The 22,500-nt window shown below is 46.2% G+C and overlaps 2 protein-coding genes across 3 annotated transcripts in view; one reads left to right on the plus strand and one right to left on the minus strand.

Annotated features, from left to right (window-relative positions):
* LOC133136659 (RING finger protein 212B-like) overlaps window positions 1-3,863 on the minus strand; it is a 6,191-nt gene extending 2,328 nt beyond the window's left edge. Inside the window, exons 1-6 of the mRNA XM_061254301.1 lie at window positions 3,764-3,863; window positions 2,503-2,555; window positions 2,172-2,246; window positions 1,931-2,037; window positions 1,639-1,699; window positions 853-877 (exon numbers count right to left, since the gene is read on the minus strand). Of these exons, the coding sequence (XP_061110285.1) occupies window positions 853-877; window positions 1,639-1,699; window positions 1,931-2,037; window positions 2,172-2,246; window positions 2,503-2,555; window positions 3,764-3,863 (421 nt within the window). The remainder of the gene's footprint in view (window positions 1-852; window positions 878-1,638; window positions 1,700-1,930; window positions 2,038-2,171; window positions 2,247-2,502; window positions 2,556-3,763) is intronic.
* A 7,352-nt stretch (window positions 3,864-11,215) lies between these two features.
* On the plus strand, window positions 11,216-18,798 carry LOC133136359 (CMRF35-like molecule 3). 2 transcript variants are annotated; one of them, XR_009709515.1, is made up of 9 exons: window positions 11,216-11,415; window positions 14,097-14,432; window positions 15,062-15,143; window positions 15,652-15,893; window positions 16,531-16,636; window positions 17,020-17,111; window positions 17,236-17,285; window positions 17,799-17,979; window positions 18,012-18,798. XR_009709515.1 is itself a non-coding variant. In XM_061253807.1 (8 exons), exons 1-8 carry the CDS (start codon window positions 11,367-11,369, stop codon window positions 17,883-17,885), a joined length of 1,044 nt encoding a protein of 347 aa, XP_061109791.1. In that variant the 5' UTR covers window positions 11,216-11,366; the 3' UTR covers window positions 17,886-18,798. The 2 variants fall into 2 exon arrangements, 1 of the variants encoding a protein (XP_061109791.1); XM_061253807.1 differs by having other exon boundaries at window positions 17,799-18,798.
* Window positions 18,799-22,500: the final 3,702 nt, after the last annotated feature.

Consider the following 22,500-nt stretch of genomic DNA (forward strand, 5'->3'; position numbering starts at 1 on the left):
TCACATACACACACACACACACACACACACACACACACACACACACACACAGACATGTGTACACATGCGCACGCACACATACACACAATGCAGCTCTATTTTAAATAGTTTTATTAAATTAGCAGAGCTTACCGGGCGGGGTGATGGCTACTGGACGCGACAGCCTGTAGGAACTTTGGATGAAATGAGACACACCTTATACACACACACACCTTATACACACACCTTATACACACACACCTTATACACACACACACCTTATACACACACACCTTATACACACACACACCTTATACACACACACCTTATACACACACACACCTTATACACACACCTTATACACACACACACCTTATACACACACACACCTTATATACACACACACCTTATACACACACACACCTTATACACACACACCTTATACACACACACCTTATACACACACACTGAACCACTGACACTAGTGCACACACACCTTATACACACACACACCTTATACACACACACCTTATACACACACACCCCTTATACACACACACCCCTTATACACACACACACACACACCTTATACACACACACACTGAACCACTGTTATGAGTGCACACACACCTTATACACACACACTGAACCACTGACACTAGTGCACACACACCTTATACACACACACTGAACCACTGACACTAGTGCACACACACCTTATACACACACACTGAACCACTGACACTAGTGCACACACACCTTATACACACACACTGAACCACTGACACTAGTGCACACACACCTTATACACGCACACTGAACCACTGACACTAGTGCACACACCAGTTTCTGGTGCCAGTCATACTCACCCACTGGACTGAAACTGCCCTGGAGAAGCCTGTGAGAGAAAGAAAAGAGATTTAGAGAGGTGAAGAGAGATGCGTGTGGCATTGCAGTCAGTTAGCAGACGCTCCTACCCAGAGAACACCTGTGTGTTTTGGGGCTCAGAATGGGGTTCAGGGGGTCAGAGTGGGGTTCAGGGGGGCAGAGTGGGGCTCAGAGTGGGGTTCAGGGGTCAGAATGGGGTTCAGGGGGTCAGAGTGGGGTTCAGGGGTCAGAATGGGGTTCAGGGGGTCAGAGTAGGGTTCAGGGGTCAGAGTGGGGCTCAGAGGGTCAGAGTGGGGCTCAGAGTGGGGTTCAGGGGTCAGAATGGGGTTCAGGGGTCAGAGTGAGGCTCAGAGTGGGGTTCAGAGTGGGGTTCAGGGGTCAGAGTGGGGCTCAGAGGGTCAGAGTGGGGCTCAGAGTGGGGTTCAGGGGTCAGAATGGGGTTCAGGGGTCAGAGTGAGGCTCAGAGTGGAGTTCAGAGTGGGGTTCAGGGGTCAGAATGGGGTTCAGGGGTCAGAGTGGGGTTCAGGGGTCAGAATGGGGTTCAGAGTGGGGTTCAGGGGTCAGAGTGGGGTTCAGGGGTCAGAGTGGGGTTCAGGGGGTCAGAGTGGGGCTCAGAATGGGGTTCAGGGGGTCAGAGTGGGGTTCAGGGGGACAGAGTGGGGCTCAAAGTGGGGTTCAGGGGATCAGAGCGGGGTTCAGGGGGACAGAGTGGGGTTCAGGGGTCAGAGTGGGGTTCAGGGGAGACAGAAGTATAGAAACGGCCAATCTGACCCTTCTCTGGGAGAGTGGCTTCTTTAGTTCCACGTTCTCCTGCTTTAACTCCGATAACTCCCTGTGCAGGGAGGGAGGGAGGGAGGGAGGGAGGGGGAGAGAACACAGCTTAGTCAGGGTTATTTTATTTGACTTTGATATTTAAATTCCTGTATGTAGTAACCTTCACAGAAAGCGAGAGAGAGGGAGGGGGAGAGAGGGAGGGAGGGAGGGAGAGAGGGAGGGAGAGAGGGAGGGGGAGGGAGAGAGGGAGAGAGGGAGCCTGGGGGAAGAGGAGGGAGAGTTTGGCCACCTGTAGCTCTGCTCCATGATCTCCTTCAGCCTCCTCTCCAGCTCCAGGGCCTTGTGTCTGAAGAAGGAGATCGTCCTGTCTTTCTGCCTGCGCTGAAACACTGCTATCTGCACACACACACACACACACACACAAACACACAAGCACACACACAGACACACTATAAACACACAGAGAAGAGACCCTGCATTACACACACAAGCACGCACACACACGCACGCACACACACACACACACACACCTGGGAAATGTGCTCCATTCGAGACTGCAGGAGCTTCAGCGGGTCTTTAAAGTACAGCTGCTCCTGTGGCTTCATCTTACACGGGAGAGAGACACATCATTCAGTGTACACACACACTCTCACACACTCTCACACACTCTCTCACACACGCACACACGCACGCACACGCGCGCACACACACACACACACTCTCACACACGCACACACACACACACGTACACACGCACACACGCACGCACACACACGCGCACACACACACTTTCACACTCACGCTCACACACACACTCACACGCACACACACTTTCACACTCACACTCACACACACACACACCTTGTCAGAGATGGGGAGGTAGCTGCAAATGGCACCACAGATATTGCAGTGCTCTGCAAAAAATATAAACCACGTCAAACGCACGCATGCACAACACTTTGTACACACTGAACATGGCAAATACATACATCACTGCCAATAATTATGACAAAGATGCACTTGTAAACCAATGCAGGTCTATACCATCATAAGTGAGCAGTCTCCTGTATCTTACTGTTGGACATGTTTCCCTGCCCATTATAAAGAAAAACGTTTTTTATTTTTCATTTGGAATGTAATGTATGCTTTATTCTAAATTAATGATGGTCACATTATGACATTTCCACTCATAGTCAGAAGATACCCGTTTCAAATACATTTTTACAGGTGGAAATGGCTATGAGAAACAGCAGCAGAAGAAAGGGCAGGGGTAAAACTGTCGAGACCAAACTTCTTTAAGCAGCGTTTCCGTGAATTGTGCCAGTCCCGTGAAGAAGACCAAAGTAAGTGCTGAGACCGATGTCATCTCATGTTTCCGAACGGTGAACGTGGTGAACGCTTCAGCGCTATGTAACTGCTAGCACCGATGAAGGTGTTTTGACGGAAACATTTGCAGCCCAATTTCTTTGTCTATGCACCTTGCACTTGTATTTGTATTGTATTTTGCACTATATGTTGGACACAGAATATGTATTTTTATTTGTTTGCTCTGCTTTATAAACCTTTTTCTCAGGGACTTATCCTGGTTTTCAGTGTAATGCGAGTTTCCTATTTGATGCTCTAGTACACTGTGAAAGTGCAGTATTGTGCACGGTGTTGGGGAAATATTTTTTGTGGTTTTTCCTCCTTTTGCACCTCCTTTTTATGTCAGTGAAGTTGTATTGGCAGCAATGATGCTGAAGAAATATTCAGAGTCAATAGTTGCTCATTACAAATCTTTAGTTTAAAATAAAACAGATTAATCTGGGGAGTCTGTGTGCTCCGTGCAAGAAGCTTCAAGAGACCAGAGAATTCCAAAGTCACAGTTGGAAGTATCCTAGTCTTTATACATTATAGCTAACCAATCATTTGTCATATAACATCACATTGTCTCTATTAACCCGCCTTAATATTTTCTGTCACTCTATGAAAGCTGAGCTGTCTTAACCTTTCGCCTCTATAATGACGCAGGAAAATCGGGCTGGTGATCACTAACTCAAAACATTTCTCTGCAAAGACCCACATTGCTTGACCTGCATCACAGACTGGATAGAGCAGTCTGTTGGGCTGTCTCGAGCCCTACCGGGATTCACACATCTTTCACATGTGATGTGACCACAGCTGGAAATGGCCAGGTTCCGCCCGTCCAACAGGAAACAGAAGTTACAGTGCAGCCAGTCCATCTCTGAGCAAGAGGAAGAGTACAAGAGGAAGATGAGTACAGGACAGGAGTGCGATAAAGATGAGGCACACGCAGCTATTCCTGACCAAACGTGGCTTAAAGTTAAAACGGTAAATAATCCCTAATGAAACGCCCCGAAATCAGCAAAAAAAATAACGGCTTCTGGGAAGATTCTGGGATTGCAACAGTGGCTACAACCCACACCACCGTACACAGGGTACCATGTTTGATATCCACTGGTCTACGTCACATGGTAACTGAGCTAACGTTGTGCTATTTAGTCTACATTTTTTCAGGTGACCTCAGTTTCTTTCGATGACTGTTGGACCCTTTTACCGTGTCTGTTGACGTTACAGTTGGCCTAGCTGGCTATTGCATAGTTGTGTGTGTTCATTAAGGACCACTTTAAAAAAGACCATACATAAAATTAGATTGCGAAGTTAAATTAACATTGTCAGACTGTAGCTAGCTAACGCTACACAACATTTTTTAAAATACCAATAGGAGGTAAAGCTCCCTGGATTATAATAACGAGGGAGTTTTTAATCCGTTAAATAATTGAGCTCCCTAAAAAAACACTTACATTTTGTATGTCAGGACTTTCTATGAATATTTAACAAAAGCACAACAATTTAGTTCAGCGTGAACGTTACCGACCTTCATTCCAAGCTGAAGGAGGCGAAAACGAGCGGCTCGAGGTAAACTAAGACGCGAACTCTTCCCGCCAGAAACGGCAGTCAGCTACGATCTGAAAAGCTAGGTGACGTCTTTGGCTTGTTAAAGTAAGTTAAAGTAAATAAAAGTAAATAAGTTTATTCTGACATCACTGACTGCATTCCTCCATAACGGGTATGTTGGCTACAATCCGGTTTTGGCTGGAAAAAAAGTCTAACCTACTGGTCAAAATACTGAGTTTGAAATAAATGGTTTGAAATGAAGTTTCTTCAGAATATGCAAGCCTGTTTTGCCTCTATGCTCTCCCTTGATATATGCATTTAGCCTCTTTATGGTCAAGCTGCTTTAGCTAAATATCTTTATGTTTAGACTTCTATTTATTTGTTATATAATCTATCGTAAGGGGCAGACAAAAGTTTTTTTGTTTGTTTGTTTGTTTGTTTGTTTGTTTTTTAGCCGAATATCCGGAAGGATGATTTGGGGGGTTCAGAACTTCACAGATCAGCGACATGCGCAGTTAGTAGGTTAGTAGGTTGTACGCGTTAACATACACATCATATACACCAAATTGATAACTCCTTTGCCAGGGACCTCTTCAGCCACAAAAAAACAAACCGTAACTCGCGGGCCTGCACTGTACTTTAAAGCTGTAGTAAGTATGATTTCGTTACAATACTATTAGCCAGTATAATAGTTATTATATTGCAGTGCACGCTACGGATAATATGGGCGAGTAATGCTACTAGCCTAGCTAACTGCCCTCGGATTGACTTGGATTTGTTGATAGGCAGTTTGTGATCGTTAAGTTATCTTTTCCAGTTGGTTCAGATAGCTTGCTTGTAAATGAGCAAAGTTGCAAAACTGTTAAAACAGGTAAAACATCACAAGCTTTGCAGTAAAATTGAAGTATTGTCGGATTTTATGGAAAGCTAACTTACCCAACTGCTTGTCTGCACAGCAAAATATGTAACGTTATGCTTATTGCTACAGTCTAAGTTATGCAAAGTTTGTTAAGGTTTATGCAAATGTGAACTTTTTCGTCACAAACTTTGGCGAGTTAGTCTTAATGATTCACTGACGCTGTGATTTTCTTGTGTGAACAAGGATAAGCCACAAGAATAACAAAAGCAAATTAATCACAAGCTACCGAAACCCCACTAAGACTCTCTAGAAACGGCACGCGAGGATTCCGGAAGCGGTCATTCTGTAAATGTGAAGCGTCCTGAATACTGAAATGGGTTGTTTTCTGTGACCGGCATTTGAACCCGCAAGTATGTTCATTCCCATGAGCGATTTAAAGCAGATATCTTGCTTATTGCCATATATGTTGGCGATATTATATTATGATAGTTATTTTATTTATGCAGGTGCTGCATTGTGCGAAACGGCTGGTTTGGTGGGGTTTCAAATAACCCGGGGTTTACCTGCACGAAACTATGGAAACCACAAGCTCTGCCTATCAGGAGGAGGTTAGAGAGCTGTATATTCAATTTCATGCTACCTGTGTACCATATGATGATATCGTGGTCACTTTAGAAAAATATACAACGCATGTCTTTGATGGTTTGGGAGGTAGCTCTCCAAAGTGACTCTTAAGGAATGAGCCCCCCTGGATGAGGTCGGCCACTTCCTGCACAGCTCGGCGCCTCACCTGCATCGCTGATCCACATCCTGTCTGTGCTCTACGACTTCCTGAGCCTGCAGGACCGGGCGGAGCAGGGGTGGTGCTGCCTACTGTTTCCCTGACAACGCCCCTGCTCCCTCCCCCCGGTCTACTGTCCCCCTGACAACGCCCCTGCTCCCTCCTGGTCTACTGTCCCCCTGACAACGCCCCTGCTCCCCCCCCCCCCCCCCGGTCTGACAACTGCAGGGGTGACATGGCTCGAGTTGCCGGTTCGATCCCCTGCCCGGGCTGTGTCGAAGTGTCCCTGAGCAAGACACCTAACCCTTAAATGCTCCTGACGAGCTGGTTGGGGCCTTGTCGGTGTGTGAGTGTGTGTATGAATGGGTGAATGAGAAGCATCATTTGTACAGCGCTTTGGATAAAGGCACCATATACAGTCAGGTCCATAAATATTGGGACATCAACACAATTCTCCTCTTTTTGGCTCTATACACCACCACAATTGAAACGAAACAAACAAGATATCCTTTAACTGCACACTTTCAGCTTTAATTTGAGGGTATTTACATCCAAATCAGGTGAACGGTGTAGGAATTACAACAGTTTATATATGTGCTTTTTAAGGGACCAAAAGTAATGGGACAATTGGCTGCTCAGCTGTTCCATGGCCAGGTGTGTGTTATGCCCTCATTATCTCATTTACAAGGAGCAGATAAAAGGTCTAGAGTTCATTTCAAGTGTGCTATTTGCATTTGGAATCTGTTGCTGTCAACTCTCAATATGAGATCCAAAGAGCTGTCACTGTCAGTGAAGCAAGCCATCATTAGGCTGAAAAATCTAAACAAACCCATCAGAGAGATAGCAAAAACATTAGGTGTGGCCAAATCAACTGTTGGAACATTCTTAAAAAGAAAGAACGCACCTGTGAGCTCAGCAACACCAAAAGACTCGGAAGACCACAGAAAACAACTGTGGTGGATGACAGAAGAATTCTTTCCCTGGTGAAGAAAACCCCCTTCACAACAGTTGGCCAGATCAAGAACACTCCAGGAGGTAGGTGTATGTGTGTCAAAGTCAACAATCAAGAGAAGACTTCACCAGAGTGAATACAGAGGGTTCACCACAAGATGTAAACCATTGGTGAGCCTCAAAAACAGGAAGACCAGATTAGAGTTTGCCAAACAACATCTAAAAAAGCCTTTACAGTTCTGGAACAACATCCTATGGACAGATGAGACAAAGATCAACTTGTACCAGAATGATGGGAAGAGAAGAGTATGGAAAAGGAAAGGAACTGCTCATGATCCAAAACATACCACCTCATCAGTGAAGCATGGTGGTGGTAGTGTCATGGCGTGGGCATGTATGGCTGCCAATGGAACTGGTTCCCTTGTATTTATTGATGATGTGACTGCTGACAAAAGCAGCAGGATGAATTCTGAAGTTTTTCGGGCAATATTATCTGCTCGTATTCAGCCAAATGCTTCAGAACTCATTGGACGGCGCTTCACAGTGCAGATGGACAATGACCTGAAGCATACTGCAAAAGCAACCAAAGAGTTTTTTGTGGAATGTTATGCAATGGCCAAGTCAATCACCTGACCTGAATCCGATTGAACATGCATTTCACTTGCTGAAGACAAAACTGAAGGGAAAATGCCCCAAGAACAAGCAGGAACTGAAGACAGTTGCAGTAGAGGCCTGGCAGAGCATCACCAGGGATGAAACCCAGCGTCTGGTGATGTCTATGTGTTCCAGACTTCAGACTGTAATTGACTGCAAAGGATTTGCAACCAAGTATTAAAAAGTGAAAGTTTGATTTATGATCGTTGTTTGTCCCATTACTTTTGGTCTCTTTAAAAGTGGGAGGCACATATACAAACTGTTGTAATTCCTACACCGTTCACCTGATTTGGATGAAAATACCCTCAAATTAAAGCTGAAAGTGTGCAGTTAAAGCACATCTTGTTCGTTTCATTTCAAATCCATTGTGGTGGTGTATAGAGCCAAAAAGAGGAGAATTGTGTCAATGTCCCAATATTTATGGACCTGACTGTAAATGCAAACCATTTACCATTTACCATTTGCCCCTGCTCCCCCCCCCCCCCCCCCCCCGGCCTGCTGACACCATGGCAACACCCCACCCCCTTGTCACTCTCCAACAGCTGCGATGGACCCTCCCCGGACCGGCCAGCACCACACCTGTTTCACTGAGAACCAGAACCTGGAACTGAGATCCAGAACCTTCACCCAAAAACCAGAACCGGGAACCTGGAGCCAAGAACCAGAACCTGGGACAAAAACAAAAACCTTAACTAGAACCAGAAACCTTGAACCAGAAACATTGACTGGTCCTGAGACCGGAAACTGAAACCAGGAATGAACCAGATCTGGAAGTAAGAACCAGAAGCAGAAACTGGGAACTGGAACCCAGATGGAAGGGGAGCCCTTTGCTTGCTCCATGCCTGAAGACCCGAAGGACTGCAGAACAGAGCCCTGCTTTTCTGTCTCACACTGCCTCCTGCAGCGATAGGGTTTCTTTAAACCTTTGTGACGTCAAGACCAGGGTTACCCACAGCTCTGCTTATGAATGCCCTGTCTGTTTGAGGAAGGGGACAGCGTTTCAGACAGCAGGTCTTCATCAGGTCTGGCGCTGACCGTGTCTCTATCAGACACTAACTGCGGCCATTTATGAGAGCAGTGTGTGGATAACACTTCTTACAATTTTAAGAGAAAGACCACTGGAGGCCCCTACTGGGGCTGAGATGGTCCGTTTGGACCCTTGAGAGGACAAGGAATCACTGGTTGTATGCACTTCAGAAAAAGACCACTAGAGGGCCCCCTAGAGGCCCCGAAGGAGAGCATGGACTGTGAGGAGTTGGTACTCTTCCAGGGCCCTGGAGGGAACATGTATTTTTAGAACCACACTGATTCCCACAATACTAAGCCCAGTTGGTGCCAAACCAATCAGAGTTGACGATCTTCATCACGTGTTATGAAGCGGTGAAAAGAGACACCTGTTGGAGAGTGTATAAAAGCCCGTCTGTAACTGACCGATGTTGGGTCGCTCTGCAGAGGTCACTCGGCTTCATGAACGCTGCTGGACAATAAAGTCTGACATTCTGGCAGATTCTGCCTTGTCCTCGTTACTGAAAAACTTTAAAGAAATTCTACACATAGTCTGGGAATCTTTGTTTTCGATGGGAAAACCACAGCAACGTGTAGGCACATGCACACATACGTGCATCTGTGAACAGGCAGACACACACGTGTGAACACGTATGCACAGACATGCACATGCATGCCAACACATTCATGCATGTACATGCGCACACACACATACACACACACACACACACACACGTGTGCAGTAAGAGGGGGATATGTAGTGGAGTAAACTTGCTCCTGATTTGAGCTACAATGAACTAAAATCAGTCCTCAATAAAGTGTCTCCTGTCCCCACATGTAGAATGGAAGTATGTGACATATAGTATAGTAATAGTGTATGTGTCATATCAGCCTCTGTACTGAAGCGGCAGTATGTGATGGTCATATCAGCCTCTGTACTGAAACAGCAGTATGTGATGTTTGTGTGTTAAGCGAAACCCAACCCAGGCCTGTCAGACTGGACTGCTTTTAATAAAGTATGATGCTCCTCTCCTCCCTTGTTGTAGTATCAGTGCAGTGGTTTACGCAGGAATGTCCCAGAATGCAATCCTTCTTCATGCCGTCAGTCGTGTAAAAAAAAAGAAAGAAGAATGAGCCAAAAATAGACCTCGACACACATTACCCCTTTCTAATACAATATCACAGGTAACATTTTTAAAACCGTGTTTGTGAAGGTTATAAAGTGTATGTAATGTTTGGTTTGCAGGCACATGCATGCATTGCAGGTTTGTTGGATAAAAGTGTGAAAATGAGATCTAATCCTTCAGGGTTAATATGCAGCAGGAAGCAGTGGTCAGTGTTCCCTGTCAGGAGACCTCCGGGGGAAATGAAGTAAAACTCTAATTATACTCTCCACACGATGAAGCACTTCCTCACACGGTTACTGGTGGTCAAGGGATCCTCTTTTGTTCGGTTTTGTCCCCCAGATCTGCCGAATTGAATCCCTCCCACCCTGGGTGAGGCTGATCCCTGGAGCTCATTCAGGACCGTGGGGCCCATCCACCCACTGCAGCTCAAACCTCCATCCACCCACTGCAGCTCAAGCCCCCATCCACCCACTGCAGCTCAAACCTCCATCCACCCACTGCAGCTCAAACCTCCATCCACCCACTGCAGCTCAAACCCCCATCCACCCACTGCAGCATAATTTCCAGGTTAAAGTCGCTTCTTTCAAACAATATTTGCAAGATTCCCAGATGAGCAGCGTGTCTACCTCCGAGGACGGAGACAAGTGTCGAGAGACCGCTGAGATGAACGTCTGGCAGGAGTAGATTTCACTCTCTGCAGTAGAAACCCATGATTTCAGCACTCCCCAGCCAATGCATGTACGTATACGCGAACCCGTATTCAGGCAAATATTCACGATACAGGATTAGAAGTGAATGGAGTCAGATAAACGTGTTTTCCTCCCGGAGATGAACCCTCCCAGTGCCCATCCGCACACTGAAGCCTGCTGTTCCGCAGGGCAAACCACCGGCACACCTAGTCTGCTTAACATTAAAACACAAAAAAATACAGGTCTGGAAATACTTTATTTTTGTATTTTTTTTTTTACCAGTTATTTTCTGCGAATAAATAATAAATGCAAATAAATGTTCTGTATGACATTATCAAAAGTTACATTTTACGGACACACAAAGAACTATGAATCTGAATCGGAATATGAATCTGATGTCTCATGTATTTTTTATTTTTTACAACGCTGTATTTTGCACTTTCATACTTAAATGCAGTATACTGTACTATATATTACACAACACAATATTATGTGCTGAATAACTGAAGTGTCTGAGGTTGAAAGTTGCATGTCATTGAATGTAATTAAGAGGATGAGGCTGAGGGTGCTTAACCCTGAGCCTGCAGATGTGAGATGAATGTGTAGCAGGTCAGAGCCCCAAAACCAGGGGGGTAGGGACGTTACACAACTGACCCCTGACCCACAGGAAGTTCTGCGAGTTTGAGGAGGCACCCTGCCCCCCACAGGACGAGGGAAGGCAGTTTGCAGGAAGCTTCCCTCTCTGGCACACACACACACACATGGCTCCTCTCCTCTTCCTCCTCCTCCTCCTCGTCCTCCTCCTGGCAGGTGAGACCGACACCTCCGCGTTCTCGCGACGCAGCTGGGATAGTGTAAACGCTGAAACTAAAAACGGCGGTGTTCGCTCAGCGCCTGTGCCTGCCTCCGTGCGTGTGTCAGCATGCGTGCTGGAATGGGAGCAGCGTGTGTTTTTAATATACTGCCCGTATGCGAGCAGAGACATTTCCTCCCTTTGGGCAGTTCCTCTCTCGCCACTGTTTGAGGATTTTTCCTCCATTTTCCTCCTTGTGCTTGCTGCTGTATTTGGGGTTGTTTTTTAACCTTGTGTTTTATATTTGGGGGTTCAGGCCTGGTGCCCTTGCCTCCCCTGCTTGGTGCAGTCAGTTCTCTTGCCAGTGAAGTGGATTGAGATGATTGCCTGACTTGCTAATTGCTGATGAGGTGCGCCTGTGTCCACCTGACAGACAAGCTGGAAGATTGCAGTTTATTGAATAAAAAAACTAGTGGCTATATTTTGACGCTCTTCTTAGTGCACTTTGGTTGCATTTTAGAGTTTGAGCTACCATGTTTTTGTTGTGTTTCGGTTTGTTTTTCTGTTGTAGGTTGCATGTGGTCAGGCAATTTTTCTTTGTTTATTTTGAACACTTTTCAGAGATGTTTTGGCCAGTGTCGGGAAGTTGTTTTGCCTTGGAAGTGAGGGATCTCATTCTGTTTGTGTCTAGGTAAGGTGTACTGCTTGCCCCTGTTTAGTGCCTGAACCATTCTGCCAACCTACCTGTGTGCTTCTTTTTATTGTCTTATAGTGATAAATGCTACCTTTTTGGTTATTGTAGTTCGGTGGCATTTGTCTTGTTCCTATCCAGCCTAGATTTATGGGTTGTGACACCCTGCAAAGCATCTCTGTGACAGAGTCATTTGTGAAAAGCGCAAAACAAATTAAATGAAATTGAACCACGGCACGATTTCAACTGCTGCACAAATTCCTTTGTGAACGGAACGGTCAGAATAAGAATTTGGTCAGACTGCAAATTTGCTCCTTTTTTCCCCCAAGAGGAGGACGGAGCACCCGAACTACTGCGTCAGTCTGACTGTGAGGTAGCCTACTCTGGGTCAAACAATTGAGCTGCGTTCAAGACTGCGAACATTCACGGCTAACAGTTTGCAGCAAACCGTTACTATTGAACGATTTTAAATGAACACTCCATCTAGTTCGCCACCAACGGCTTTTCAGTACAAATGGAGGCGACTTGGGTCTAACAATGCCAGCTAGCTGATTCGTTGCTTACCTGTGATTTATTTTTAAAGCTAAGAACCAATATTACATTGATGAAAGTGTATTGTATTTAGGGTTGCCACCTCAGTCCTGTAAAAATCCTGGACACGTACGAAGCTGGCAACCCGAGTAAACCGGATTGTCAATCGCTCTCGAGGGTGCGTGAGCCTGAAGGAATGTGGTGCGCAACTACTTTATGCTTGGTGCCAATTCCTCTTTCATTACAAAAATAAAGAGTGTAATTGGTGAAGGTTAATAACGTCTCTGCACCATTTGTTAAATTACATTTAGGAACGAACACTGGATACGCTGTCTACATTTCATTAAGCAGTACTAATGCATGCAACACTCGAAAATACTTCGATTCCAGGACGTTACTTTTCCAGGACAGACAACAAAAATCCGGGACAGTCCCGGAGAATGCAGGACGGGTGGCAACCCTAATTGTATTGTATAGCCAACTTTAGTTCTCTCGAAGTTTTCATGTGATATTATGTTTGTATATGTTACCGTCTTGAACGAGCGTCTGGACGGAAGTGTAATCTGTGCTACTTTCACTTGATCTGATTTGTGGTGTTTCACGCAGTCCAGATTTTTGTATTATTTATTTAACTTCCGTGTAATTTCAAATCTGAGAACCTAACCTTCATAAAGTATGAGACGTTCCAGTTTCTTGTTGAGTTTTTTAGGGTTTCTGCAGCTCTGAGGATCTGATCTTGGCTCAGTTCCAAATTTGAGATTTGACACTTTTGTCGGATGATTTTTCGATTTGGGAGAGCTTGCGTTTTCATGCAAAATATAGATGTTTGGGGGGAAGTGAAAGTGCTTGAAAAAAACAAACCGTGCAGAAACAGGAGGAAGAGGGAACCAGCGGCGAGTGAGACTTTTACTGGTCTGTTTTATGTTTCGTTTCTACAGCCCTCGAAACGGGAATTACTTAGTGAGTGAATCTTCTGTGTGGTCCCTGGTTCAGAGTGAAGAAATGTTAGAATTTAAAAGTAGTGTCCAACATGGTATACATTTGCCAGGCTAAAGTTCTAGCTTTGAATTAACTTCCAATGGGGGAATTTGCTTTGTGACACCAGAGACCTACTGTGTCTGTTCTTGCCTGGCTGGGTTCAGATCTGGGTCGAATGTGTTATTGTTTTGGATTCAAATACTCTTCTGTCCTGATTTGATCCTGATTTGCCTGGTGCAATTGAGTCGACCGAGGGGACCAGAGCAGGCAGGGTTTGCAGTTTTTCATAGGTTCCAGATAAACCAGACAAGCTCAATAAAGTGTAGAGTAAGTATTTGAATCCAGAACGATTTATTCATTTGACCCAGGTCTGGTTGGTAGTACTGGACCATTACAGCACCAGATCAGTATTGAAGCGGAACATTCTTGATTAACGTTGCGGTATATCGGTAGTAGTATTTGGCCGGGCTCCGGTTGAGTTCTCTGCGCCCTGTGCAGGTTCCCATGGCGAAGTCACCACAGTGAAGGACCTGGTCGTCCTGGAGGGTCGCTCGGCGACGGTGCCCTGCCACTACGACCCGCAGTACGCCCGGCACGTCAAGTACTGGTGCCGCGGAGCCACGTGGACCTTCTGCTCCGGCCTGGCCCGCACCGACCAGGCCCCGCCCGCCGGCTCCACGCTGTCGATCAGCGACGACCCCGCCCAGCAGGTGTTCACCGTGACGATGGTGGACCTGCAGGAGGCGGACTCCGGCTGGTACTGGTGCGGCGTGGAGGTGGGCGGCATGTGGAACGCGGACGACGCGGCGTCCGTGTACATCACCGTCTCCCACGGTGAGGCGCTGTCCGGCTTCGTTTAAAGTTATCGAGCTTCTGTTCCCGTGTTGGGGGCTCCAGAGGGCTGGCAGTGGGAAGGTTGCCGGGTCGACCCCCCCCCCCCCCTGGGTGTGTGGAAGTGTCCCTGAGCAAGACGCCTAGCCCCCAGTTTCTCCCGACGAGCTGATTGGTGCCTTGCATAGTAGCCTCTCGCATTTGGTGTGAGTGTGAGTGTGAGTGTGAGTGTGAGTGTGAGTGTGAGTGAGAGGCATGGTAACTGGTTGGCATTTATATAGCCAACCATTTATCCTTTATCCAAAGCGCTGTACAGTTGATGCTTCTCATTCACACATTCATACACACACTCAACCACCAGCGGCGACTGGCTGCCATGCAAGGCACCAACCAGCTCGTCAGGAGCAATTGGGGGTATGGTGTCTTGCCCAGGGACACTTCCACACACCGAGGGTGGTGTGAATAGCATGTTGCAGGTATGTCGGTGGTGAATAGTGTGTGGTTCCGTGTTGCAGGTATGTCGGTGGTGAATAGCACGTGGTTCCGTGTTGCAGGTATGTCGGTGGTGAATAGCATGTGGTTCCGTGTTGCAGGTATGTCGGTGGTGAATAGTGTGTGGTTCCGTGTTGCAGGTATGTCGGTGGTGAACAGCATGGTGGCTGGTGAAGAAGGAGGAAGTGTCAGTGTGGAATGTCTCTATGGCAGCAGACACAGGTGAGGCACTGTATATCTTTAATTTGAGATAATGTTTATAGTGTCACAGATTCTATTTACCATGTTAGTGGGATGGGGGTTTAGCATGTTAGCAGGATGGCGATGTAGCATGTTAGGTGGATGGTATATTAGCATGCTAGCAGGATGGTGGTTTAGCATATTAGCAGGATGGTATGTTAGCATGCTAGCGGGATGGGGGATAGGGGTTTAGCATGTTAGCAGGCTGGCGGTTTAGCATGTTAGCGGTTTAGCCTGTTAGCAGGCTGGTGGTTTAGCATGCTAGCAGGATGGCGGTTTAGCATGTTAGCAGGCTGGCGGTTTAGCATGTTAGCAGGCTGGTGGTTTAGCATGCTAGCAGGATGGTGGTTTAGGATGTTAGCAGGCTGGCGGTTTAGCATGTTAGCAGGCCGGCGGGTTAGCCTGTTAGCAGGCTGGTGGTTTAGCATGTTAGCGGGATGTATGTTAGCATGCTAGCACACGCTGACGGTGAGCCCGTCTGCCCCTGCAGCGGCAGCAGTAAGAAGTGGTGCCGCAGCGGGGACTGGGGGTCCTGCGTGGAGGTGTCGGCGAACGGCACGCTGGAGCAGGGCTCGGTGCGGCTCCGTGACGACGGGGCGGGGGCGTTGGCCGTGACCGTGCGCGGCCTGGCCCGCAGCGACGCCGGGTGGTACTGGTGCTCCACTGGGCAGCAGCAGGTCCAGGTCCACATCGCTGTCACCCCGCGCTCCTCCACCCAGCGCAGTCCCACAAGTACGCTCTCCTTCCCTCCGCCCGTCTGTTCTGCTCTCCTTCCCTCCGCCCGTCTGTTCTGCTCTCCTTCTCTCTGCTCATCTGTTCTGCTCTCCTTCTCTCTGATCATCTGTCCTCTGCTCTCCTTCTCTCTGCTCATCTGTTCTGCTCTCCTTCCCTCCGCCCATCTGTTCTGCTCTCCTTCCCTCTGATCATCTGTCCTCTGCTCTCCTTCTCTCTGCTCATCTGTCCTCTGCTCTCCTTCTCTCTGCTCATCTGTCCTCTGCTCTCCTTCCCTCCGCCCGTCTGTTCTGCTCTCCTTCTCTCTGCTCATCTGTCCTCTGTTCTCCTTCTCTCCGCCCGTTTGTTCTCATCCCCCCCATCGGATATCTGCCTGCCGTTCACCCTTCACCCTGACCATGAGAATTGGCTTGAGCTGCCTGTTTTCTTGCATGAAAGGTCCTCTGTTAATAAAGCTGATGATTATTATTAATCATGTCACTACGTGAGCACGTGAGCAATTACTAATGGCGTATGGCAAAAGGCAAACTCCCTGAAGCTAAGGTATAGAAAATAATAAATGAAAAGGTAAAAAAAAAAAGAGAAATAAAAAACAAACTTTCATGGCTGGGATGTCTGCCCACTGCTCCTCTTCCAGCGAGTCTTCCTGTCGTGACATCACTTCCTGTCGATCATAAGGAGACCTCCATCTCTGTGGCCACCAGTCCTGTGCACATAGCCAACCAGGGGCAGACCTTGCCCAGGTGAGAGCTTCCTCTTACCTGCTCTCCCCTTCCTCTCGGCTGCATCAAACTATCTTTCAGTTATAAATATCGCTATAAATGTGCTATACAAATGTTATACATATTCTATTAAGTGGTTACTAATGTGCAATACTTGGATTATAATCATATCTCTTGTATGTGTCAAATTCTCATCCTCCTTAACACAGAGTACAATGGCTCTGCGCTCTAATGACAAAGTGGTCCTTTGAGGGTTTTTTTTAGGACTTCATTTCATATTTGTTGACTGCAACCTTTAATCTGCAGAGGAGGTTAAGCGAAATTGTCGTTTTACTCTGCTTGTGAGATATTGCTGCAGCTGAAAGCAGAAGCGTGGCTGGACGGTGTTTGTTCTCGTTTCTCAGTCACATCTTTGAGTCTCCGCTGATGATCTGTGGCGCTCTGCTGCTCCTGGTGGTCGTTGCCACGGTCCCCTCCAAGATGTGGTGTCAGTACCGTGAGTGGCCCTCCCCCCCCCTCCGGTCCGCGGGCTTTCCTCTGCCCCGGGTTCAACACTTCTTGCGCTTGAACTTCGTACTGAAATGCGTTTGTTTAGTCTGTTTAAAATGTCATTATTTCAGAGCGGATGCGCAGAAGAAGACATGGGCGTGCCAGGGAGCTGACCCTCTCTGTGAGTTCCGCCTGACAGACCGGTCGGTCTCAAACCTGCTCCAGGGGGCCCACTGTGTGACCGTCAGATTTTTGGAGACACTGACGCTGTAAAAATGCTTAAATTGTGTTGCAATGAAACAACTGAAATGGAAAAACACTAATGAAGAATACATTTTTTTTAAGCTTCCTGAGTCCAAACATTGTTCCGTTTCAAATGCAGACATAATGCTGTTTAAACACAGATTTAGTGCCGTGTCAACTCTGGTCCAATACAACCAGTGATAATTAATTAAATTGTGTGTGGTAATTAACAACTGAAATGGACTATATATATATATATATATATATATATTTTAAACTTTCTTAGTCCAAACATTGTTCTGTTTAAATGCAGACATAATGCTGTTTGACACGGCACCAGATCTGTGTTTAATGTTCGTCCAATACCACCAATAATTATTACCAATAGTAATACTCTGCCAAATGCCTTCAATGTAAATGTAAGGTAACTCATATCAGCTTCTTTCCCCAGCCGCTCCCAGGCAGTGAGAGTGACCAAAGCAAAGCCGGCGTCATCTTCTACAGCCCCTCGTCCCCTCAGCAAGTGCACTTACTCTGACCTCAGTCACGGCAACCTGCCTTCCTCACGCCCCGACCCTGCTGATGCACCGAGACCGCATATGATAGGCCCGTGCACACAGCCGAAAGACACGCACACACACACACACGTGCACACGCACACACACACACACGTACATACACATACACACACACACGCACACGCACACACACACACGTACATACACACACACGCACACACACACACACACACACACACACACGTACATACACACACACGCACACACACGCACACACCTACATACACATGCACACGCATACGCACACACACACACGTACATACACATACACACACACACACACACGCGCACACACACACGCGCACATGCACACGCACACACACACACGTGCATACACATACACACACACATACACACACGTACATACACATACACACACACACACACACACACACGCGCACACACACACACACGTACATACACATACACACACACACATACACACACACACACACACACACACACACACGTACATACACATACACACACACACACACACACATACACAGAGCATAACATTTAAAAAAAATGTTTTGAGCAGTTCAACAGTAAACCCACTTCCTCGTACATGCAACAGACATGTTGCAACATGCATGTTTACTACATATGTTATTAATATTGGATCTCGGAGACCATCGGCACAGTTTAAGGTCCAGATAAAATATCACCTGTTCAGCGCTTATAGAGGCAAATCAAATGCTATTTTGTCCATTTAACAAACTGCTGTGCTTATATTTGGATGTCTAATACAGTACTTTAATTTTACTATATTGTGCTTTTTATATTAATATGTAATTCACTGACCACTTTGTCTGTCTGAGGCCAATGAGATGTAATGGCTTATGTTTTATTAAAATTTGTTAACAATTAGAACGTTTTGCCATCATTACAATTTCTACCCATTTCTTCCATTTCTATGGGCAGGCTGTTGGTACGTGACTGGGACCTGCAAGCTCTGTCTCCGGTGTAGCCACGATAAGATCCACACAGCTGTTGGGCCCTTGAGCAAGGCCCTTAACCCCATATTGCTGCAGGGGACATTATCCCCTGCGTAGTCCTAGTCAAAAGTAGCTTTAGATTAAAGTGTCAGATAAGTTACAAATTATTTATTATTTATTACCCAAACAACCATAAGACAAGTGCTGAATTTGGCATGCAGCTCCAACTCTGCCCACAGGGGGGAGCTGTGGTGTTGCCAAGGCTGCTGATGGCAACATGTGATCCATCAGCCAATCCTGGCACTGCTCACCAAATGTGACTGTAAATGAAATTTAAATGGTATTAGATACTATTCTAGTTAATGTGTGATTATGATTATTAAAATTTTATTCATAAAGCACTTTTCTTAAGTGCTTCACCAAGAGTAGCTCAAATAACGAAAATTGAGAACCAACAGAGGCACGGATGAAAGCAATATTAATTTATAGTCATTAAAATGCTCTCCAATGTTGTGGCCGGTAGCTTTTAGCGGGCTCTATGTTAATGAGAATTAAGGCAGCCCATAAGCAGGGTTTAGTGTTAACATTTTAGAAGGTTGGTACCACAGATTCTGTAAACCAACTAGATGTTCAGCTCCATATCTGCAATTGAGTTTGGTCTGCCCACGACTACTACAGGTGACATATTCTTGTCTGTGTTCCATGAGTGAACTATACTATACTATAGTGTGGAAATGGATGATCTGTTCTCTATCAGAGCACTAGCAAGACTAGCCTGAAAGCAAACACGCACGCGCCAAACACACACACGCCAAACGCGCTGCAGGCCAAATGGTAAAGAGTTTACGGAATATCATTTTAAAAACCACAACCTTGTGTCCTGGTTTTTGGTCATACCAATTACTGTAGTTCTGACTCTTATTTTGTATGCATTTTTTAAATCAGAGGGAGATCCTGATCCATTTGGGAAAATGCCATTTTCTCTTCTGCAAGGATGCCCTGGGAGAAACACCAGAGAGAATTAATTGCAAGTGGGGTGAGAGAGTAATGGGGAAATTCGTTCTTTTGAGTTAAGGGCCCAACCACTGCCCTGCCACCCAGACCACTCAACCACTGATGCCTCTCTTCAGACGGCACTGTCCCCGGCACTACATCTCCTATCCAGTACCATGTTCACGTGACACTTCTACCTTGATCGTGTCGCGGGTTCACGTTGCACTTGCATCTCCGTCGTGTCGCAGCTCTTTAACACGTCCTCTGTGATCGCGCCTCTCGTCGAGCTGAGACACGCCACGCCTTCACTGGCCTGGCCGACTGCGTTCTCACTGCGTTCTCACTGCGTTCTCACTGCGCTCTCACGGCTCTGTGGATAACTGATGGTCCTGATACTCCATCGCAATTGTTCCTTCCTTTTCTGACCTGTGTTCTGTCGTGGGCGTCTCACTCGAGTAATGTCTGACAGCTCCATAAACTCTGCTGGTTCACTCCTGTACCTGAGCACAGTAAAAATCTTTTATGATGTACTTTTATGATGGAGTCTGTGGCTGTTGACGGATTTCAGTGGAATGTCGGATCAGGACAGGACTGAACTGACTGAGAGATTAAGAACAGGGAAACACGCACACGAAAAGCCGGAGACGGATCGGCCCTTGTTGTGCACCCCTGGTGGAAAAGTCATCGGTATTTTTTTTTCCAATCACCAGGATTTGGTAATTGGCACAATTTTTCAGCCAGCAGGTACAGCTAACTACTGAAGTCAGCTGGAATAAACATGTAGCAGGACTTTAACTTTCTGATCCCTGAACTTTCCTCCTCTGGTAATATGTGGTGATGTCACATATGTGTAACGCATGATTAGAAAGATCTCTTGGTTGTAATTGAAGTTCACCTCATTGCTAAAGAACGGAACTTTTATTTATTTTACAGCACTTGATGTCAGTCATCGTGCCTTTGAAATAAATATGACTTTACTTAATTGAACGTTCTATGATGCTGACAATAACACACTGCGCTGCCGGTAATTGAAACGATGGAGTTCTAGAACACCGACTATCAGCTGGTTAATAAAAGGGTCACTGTTCCACAGCTTGCAGGAAACTATGGTAACTGTCACCAATAGCAGCAGACCCAAGGTCATAGGAGGGCGTAAGCAGTGAGGTCACTGTGATCACTGTGCAGAGCGCTAGTTCAGCTCTTATCACACACATTACAATGGCTAGTGTTAGTGCTGGAAGAGTCATTAAAACAGGGGTGTCAAACTCCAGTCCTGGAGGGCTGCAGTGTCTGCTGGTTTTTGGTGTGTTTCAGCGTGAAAGATACATTTCAAAGTCTTTCATTGGCTAAAGAGTCCACACGCCTTGTTCTCAAGGCCTTAATTGGCTGCTGATTGAAAGGAAACCACAAATACCAGCAGACACTGCGGCCCTCCAGGACTGGAGTTTGACACCCCTGCATTAAAAGATCAGGTCATGTGGTGTGCCGGTGGCGCAGCCTGTAGAGCACTGACCGCATGCTCATTGCAAGCCGTGACGTCGGGGGTTCGAATCCGACCGTCTGACATTTGTCGCATGGCTTCCCCTCTCTCTCGCTCCCATTCTTCCTGTCTCTCTATACCAGTGGTCTCCAACCCTGGTTCTGCAGAGCTGGGTCTGCTGGTTTTTTCGCTGTTACTCTGCACTTAATTAATCAATTAGAGCACTTGATGACACAGTTAACTCACCTCACCTGGTTACCTGGGTCTCAACAGGGAGCTGATTTTAAGGTGAAAACAAAAACCAGCAGTGCCAGTAGCTCTCCAGGACCAGGGTTGGTGACCTCTGCTCTATACTATATACTGTCCAATAAAGCTGAAAAAGGCCAAAAGAATATCTTGAAAAAAAAAAAAGATCAGGTCATGAGTGCACACTGAAAAAAAAACTGCCAGTATTTCTATCTTATATACTGAACACTGTGTCTTCACAACAACAGGGTATGTCAACACATTTCTACTTTTCAATGTTACTGAGAATGAGTCATACTAGAACACATGGTTATGCTAGTCAACGCAAACACATTACAAGATTTTAAATCTTTTAAGCACATAACAAGATACATTCCATGTGTTAATTAAATATTTAATTACTAATTGAATAATCTCAACGGGGTGAGACACTGGAGCCTGTTTAAGTAGAGACACTCAGTGTCATCTTTGCAGTCTCTAGCACAACAAACATATTATCTGTGTGCTCTCAGACTATACATATGAGAATTACTACTACAAATAGAGTGTTCTACAGAGGGACTCTGTGCTGTGGCACTCGCAGTACAATTAATACTTTCAGTCTCAAGTACACAAACAGTCACACACACATTCTCACATATAGCCACACACACACACACACACACACACACACACACACACACACTGACACACACACACAGTCACACACATTTTTACAAACACACACACACACACACAGTCACACACACATTCTCACATATAGCCACACACACACACACACACACACACACACACTGACACACACACACAGTCACACACACATTCTCAGATACAGCCGCACACACACAGACACACTGATACACAAACACCAAAACACACACACAGTCACACACACAAAAACACACATTTTCACATGCA

The sequence above is a fragment of the Conger conger genome, chromosome 9, assembly GCF_963514075.1.
Source record: "Conger conger chromosome 9, fConCon1.1, whole genome shotgun sequence".
Taxonomy (NCBI): Eukaryota; Metazoa; Chordata; class Actinopteri; order Anguilliformes; family Congridae; genus Conger; species Conger conger.